The sequence below is a fragment of the Empidonax traillii genome, unplaced genomic scaffold (assembly GCF_003031625.1).
Source record: "Empidonax traillii isolate 1590-97213 ecotype Southwest subspecies unplaced genomic scaffold, ASM303162v1 scaffold609:size479882, whole genome shotgun sequence".
NCBI classification, from domain to species: domain Eukaryota; kingdom Metazoa; phylum Chordata; class Aves; order Passeriformes; family Tyrannidae; genus Empidonax; species Empidonax traillii.
In genome coordinates, this window is record NW_020955802.1 from 23895 (window position 1) to 28848 (window position 4954).

At 46.9% G+C, this 4954-nt stretch overlaps 1 protein-coding gene across 1 annotated transcript; it reads right to left on the minus strand.

Annotated features, from left to right (window-relative positions):
- Positions 1–2140: 2140 nt before the first annotated feature.
- On the minus strand, positions 2141–3100 carry LOC114065046 (taste receptor type 2 member 40-like). Its single transcript, XM_027898629.1, has one exon. The coding sequence runs from the start codon at positions 3092–3094 to the stop codon at positions 2141–2143; it is 954 nt and encodes a 317-aa protein (XP_027754430.1). The 5' UTR covers positions 3095–3100.
- Positions 3101–4954: the final 1854 nt, after the last annotated feature.

Here is a 4954-nt window from a genome sequence, read left to right on the forward strand (position 1 = left end):
CTGGGGAATCTGACAATTTAGAAAGAATATAAGGGTATAAATCAGAGTCTCAAATGCTGGGTTTTCAATGAAGGGAATGTGTGGCTCATGTCCTTGAAGTGCAAGGGTTTGGTTTTAACTCAAGTCTATCCCCTCCAGCACCACTCAAGAAGGGGAAGGAATCTCCCAGACTTTGTATCTAATCTACCCTTGTGCATATTTTGGATGCCCTTGTGCACCTTAAATGGCATCTGACCTCTCTGTTTCTGCATGTGAGGGGACACGTGTATGTGAGATCTGAGAGACATGGACAAACCCTTTCCCTCTACACAATCCTTGTTGTTCTCCTTTACTGTAGAAAATCCCTGATGGTTAGCCTGGGTTCGATAACTACTTAGGCTCTTAGATGCCCCATTTCCTCTGGGTGAATCCATTCAATCCATAACTCAACTTCAATGGTCAGAAGGCCCCAATTGTTCCAGAATATAATCCTGCTAAAGAGAAAAAAATCTCCTCTGGGCAGGTGTTATGAACTTTTTATAGAAATGTTAATTCAACCCCAAATCCTCTTTAGACACAGAAGAAAGGCTGGAATGTTCTAAAGTGGCATTAGCTACTTATTTGGTAGTTTTTGGGGATTGCTGTTTAAAGAGATGGTTTGGTAGCAAGGCAGTGTTAGAGACTGTATTTGGAAAAGGGACAAAACAGACTCGACTTGGGGAAAATCAACTGAATTTATTGCCTATTGAGAAGAGAGTAGGAGGAAGAGGAATAAACACAAAACTAGAACACCTGGTCTCCACCCTCCAATCATCTGAGCCTCAACTCATTCTCAGATTCTCTACCTCCTCATCCCTCCCAGCAGCACAATGGGATGGGCAATGGGGGTGACAGTGAGAACATAAGTTGTTTGCTTCAGTCCTTCCTCGCGCTCTTCCCCTGCTCAAGTGTAGGTCTCTTCCACAGGCTGCAGTCCATCAGGATAAACTGGCTCCAGTGTGAGCTCTCCATTATCTACTAGATCTCCATGAGCTGCAATCATTCACCCACCCCACCTGCTCTGTGTGGGACCATCCAAGGGCTGAAGGTGGATCTCTTTTCCACCATGGACTTCCATGGGGTGCAAGGAGCAGGGCTGGCTCACCATAGTCCTCTCCATGGGCTGTAGGGGAATCCCTTCTGCAGCATATGAAGCAACCCCTCTCTGTCCTTCCCTGTCCCTGTTTGCTGCAGGGCTGGTTCTCACAATTTTCCTCCCTCCACACTGCCAGGCCTGCTCTTGCCTGTTCTTCAGTCTATCCATCCAGAAGAGCCTGGAGCGTTTGCTGATGGGCTCAGCTGTGTCCTGCGGGGGTCCTTTGGAAAAACGCCTTGAAGTGGCTTTCCCTGGCACAGGGCAGCCCTGCCCTTGCCTCACTGAGACCCCCACGGATCCCCAGCAGCCAGCACCTGGCCCGAGCACCCCGTACATCTGCCCGTGGGTCACTGCCAGTTGACAGCAGGAATTTATTCCACGCTGCTCAATGCACACAAACAAGCAAAAGCAGAGCAGGAGAGCAGTCCCACAGAGTGGGGCAATCCTGTTCTTGCAGGAAGTGGGGCAGAGAGGACACTCAGGGCTGGTGTGGGAAGTGGGCTCTGCACCCAACTGTGCACCCCACGGCCATTCCTGCATCGCTGCTTGTGTGTCAGTGACAGCTCTGGAGACTGACAGGGATCAACACATTCACACATCAGTTATCAACCCCTGCCAGACAGTGATACAGCTCCTCATCTTCCACGAGAACAGGGCCACAGCAGCAAGAAATGTCAACTAAAACAGACAGAAACCTGTTCTTTAGTTCAGTCATTTCAATCAGCAGATCAAGAAGCATTTGTTGCAGGTTTGCACTATTGTTACTGCCCTTTTGCAGCCAGTCAATGTATACAAAGTCAAAATGACTTTGCTGTTGACAGTAACTTTGCTCTGAAAACCATCTAAAGTAAATGAGAATAATAATAGATTTAAATCACAACAATATTAGTTGAAAGACTTTGAAGGATGTATTCTGAACATCTGGATCATCTACGCTGGCTGGAGAGTTGCCCTGGAAGTTAATTGACATGTTTGCTCTAAAGAAGTAGTCACATTTTGCAAACAATCCAGCTTTTGTTCCAGTGTCTACTTCACGCAAAACTTGCATTTCATATAGGATAGAATCTTTAGCAGTGTCTTTTTCAGATTGGGATTGCTGAAAATTACAATAAGGGAATGAAAACTCGGAAAAGCATTCTGAGATACATAAAAAAGAAACTTCAGGTGATTTTGCCTCTTAATTGCAGAAGTCAGTGTCAAGACAAAAAATACAAAGTTCATGCTGTAGATTATGAAAAAGGAGAGAATGCATTTCATGGCTTTGATGTGGGCATCCATGCTGAGGTCCTTCATGGAGTTTGTCTGCATGTTGCGTTTGTGTCTCCAGAGGGAAAAGAGAAGCAGAAGGGCAGAAAAGATGACTACTGTGAATGGAGTGGCAAATCCAAAGCCAATGATAAAACAAAAGGGGAGAAAATGTTCCTCTCTTCTGATCCTTGCTTTCCCAATACATTCTTGGCTGGTCACATTGAGGATTTTACAGAGGGCTTTGTCAGCGACGTTGTAGACAGCGGCTCCGATAACCGGGGAGAAAAACACTGACCCCAGCAAGAGCCAGGGCACCATCCTGTCAACTTTTACTTTCAGGTAGATGAAGAAGCTGTTCCTGAAATTGGCAATTTTTATACAATAAAAGACACAAAGACAGGCTGAAACACAGAAGTTGGAACAATCAAGAAAGTTCTCAGTACTCTTACGTAGTTGAAATATGGGGTGAACATGAAGGGAGAGGGGATAAATTACTGAGAGAAAGAAATATACCCATGAGATGCACAAACACCAAAACCTGGAGAATCCCAATAATAGCAAAATCTTCTCGTTAGAGTTCAAGGTTTTCTTTCTCACCCAGGTCATGCAAATCACAGAAACAATGAAAGCATTTATCCACATGCCAGCAAAGGCCTCAAAGGTGATGATGGCCAGAGCTGAGGAACCACGTGAGGTGATATTGTATATCTCCTGTGAGAGACAAGCTTCCATCCTGGGAGTTGGGAGCGGTGCTGTGCTGGACAAGGGAGCTGTTGCACCAATGCCAAGGGCAGGTCAGCGGCTGCTGTTCCCTGAGTGTCCCGTCTGGATAGAGGAGCTTTATAGAGCTGCTGGTGGGGGGGATTGTGGTGCCGCTCCCCTTGAGAGCAGGGCAGGTGCAGGGATGTAAATGTGCTGGGTGTCCCCTTACCTGGTGTCAGTGTCACTCTGCAGTATTTGAATGTTGGTTCAGGAGGGCTGTGTTGAGTGACACAAAGAGTGGAGAGGTTTTTTGCAGTGAGTCGTGTTGTGATTTTGTGGGGGACGTATTTTGATCTCTGTGAGGATTTAGAATCTGGGTTCTTCTGTCTCTTCGTCGCGGAGATGTTTTTGTGCAGAGATCAGTGTTGTGATTCTGTGAGTGACCCTTGTTTGATCCCTGTCAGGCTTCAAGGTTTGGGTTCTTCTGTCCCTTGTTCACCAATAGGCCTCACTCAGAGAGGGGGAGAAATGCCTCACATGCAATATTGGAGAACAGTTTTGGGCACCACAATATAAGAAAGATATTAAGCCATTAGAGAATTCCAGGAGGTTGATGAAGGGCCTTGAGGGGAAGCTTTATGAGAAGCTGAGGTCACTCCTCTGTTCAGCTGGAGAAGAGACTGAGGGGAGACCTCATGGCAGTGACAACTGCCTTGTGAGGGGAAGAGGGGAGGCAGGCACAGTGTCTTCTCTGTGGGGATAAGTGACAGGACCCAAGTGTCAGGGCAGGTGTAGTTTGGACATTAGAAAAACGTTTTTTACCCAGAGAGTGGTTGGGCAGTGAACAGGCTCCCCAGGAAAGTGTTCACAGCACCAAGCCCTACAGAGTTCAAGAAGTGTTTGGGTGATACTCTCAGGCACAGGGTGTGACTCTTGGGGATGGTCCTGTGCAGGGCCAGGAGTTGGACTCAGTGATCTCTGTTGGTCCCTTCCAACTCAAAATATTCTGTGATTCTGTGAACAATTCTTTATCTGAGTCCCATTTTCTTACTTGTATGCGATGCTGATCTAAATTGACATCATCGAGGTGTAGATTTGGATTACTCTGTTAACATCAGTATGTTGATGTCATTAAGAGCTGGAGAAGAATGCTCTGAGAAACAGCTGCTATGGAGGGAAATGGTCTGAGCCTTCTACCCCACCATGGCAGGGTCCCTTCCAACCTGAAAAGCAGCCCTGTATAAATTGCATTAGGTACAGGCAGATTTTGTTCATCTCTCCAGACTACTTTTATTTGGTTTACTATAAAGTTTTGTTATAATAATGTCACTCCTGAGCTGTCCCTCTGCTCATCAACACTTTTCTGTGGCAAAAGCATTTTTAATTGTTTCATTCTCAATTAGGATAACTTGGCATGTGACCCCAAAGCAGTTTTCCATACCCTGCCAGCACTGGACAGCCCCTCCCATTGAGATCTGCCATCTCTGCTGTGTCAGCTTCCCCAGGCTGGGCACATCACTGCATCTCTCCGTCTGGGCTGTGCTGGTGGAGAACGTCCAGGTCCAGCTGAGTGAGGCTGGTGCACAGAGCAGTGAGACTGTGCCGGGTGTCAAGTTCTCAGGGCTTTCATGGAGATGGCAGAAGGTATCTGCAGTGTGGTTTGCTGGGGCTGCCTTGTTTTGTGTGATGACATTGGCAGGATGCTGGTTTTGCCTGCTGAGTGTTGTGGTATGTGAGGTTGTGAGGGATGATGTTGCATGGGATGTAGGGAATCAGATGGGTCTACCAGGATCTTGTTGTGAAATCAACTGGGACTGTCATGTTATGGGATGAAGTGCACAAGCAACAGCAGGAAGAGAAGGGAGGTGTGGTAGTGCCTGTCCTTCAAGG

What these genes read in the sequence shown, in the direction of transcription:
- LOC114065046 (XM_027898629.1), bottom strand. Translation starts at nt 3,094, where the DNA reads ATGGAAGCTTGTCTCTCACAGGAGATATACAATATCACCTCACGTGGT.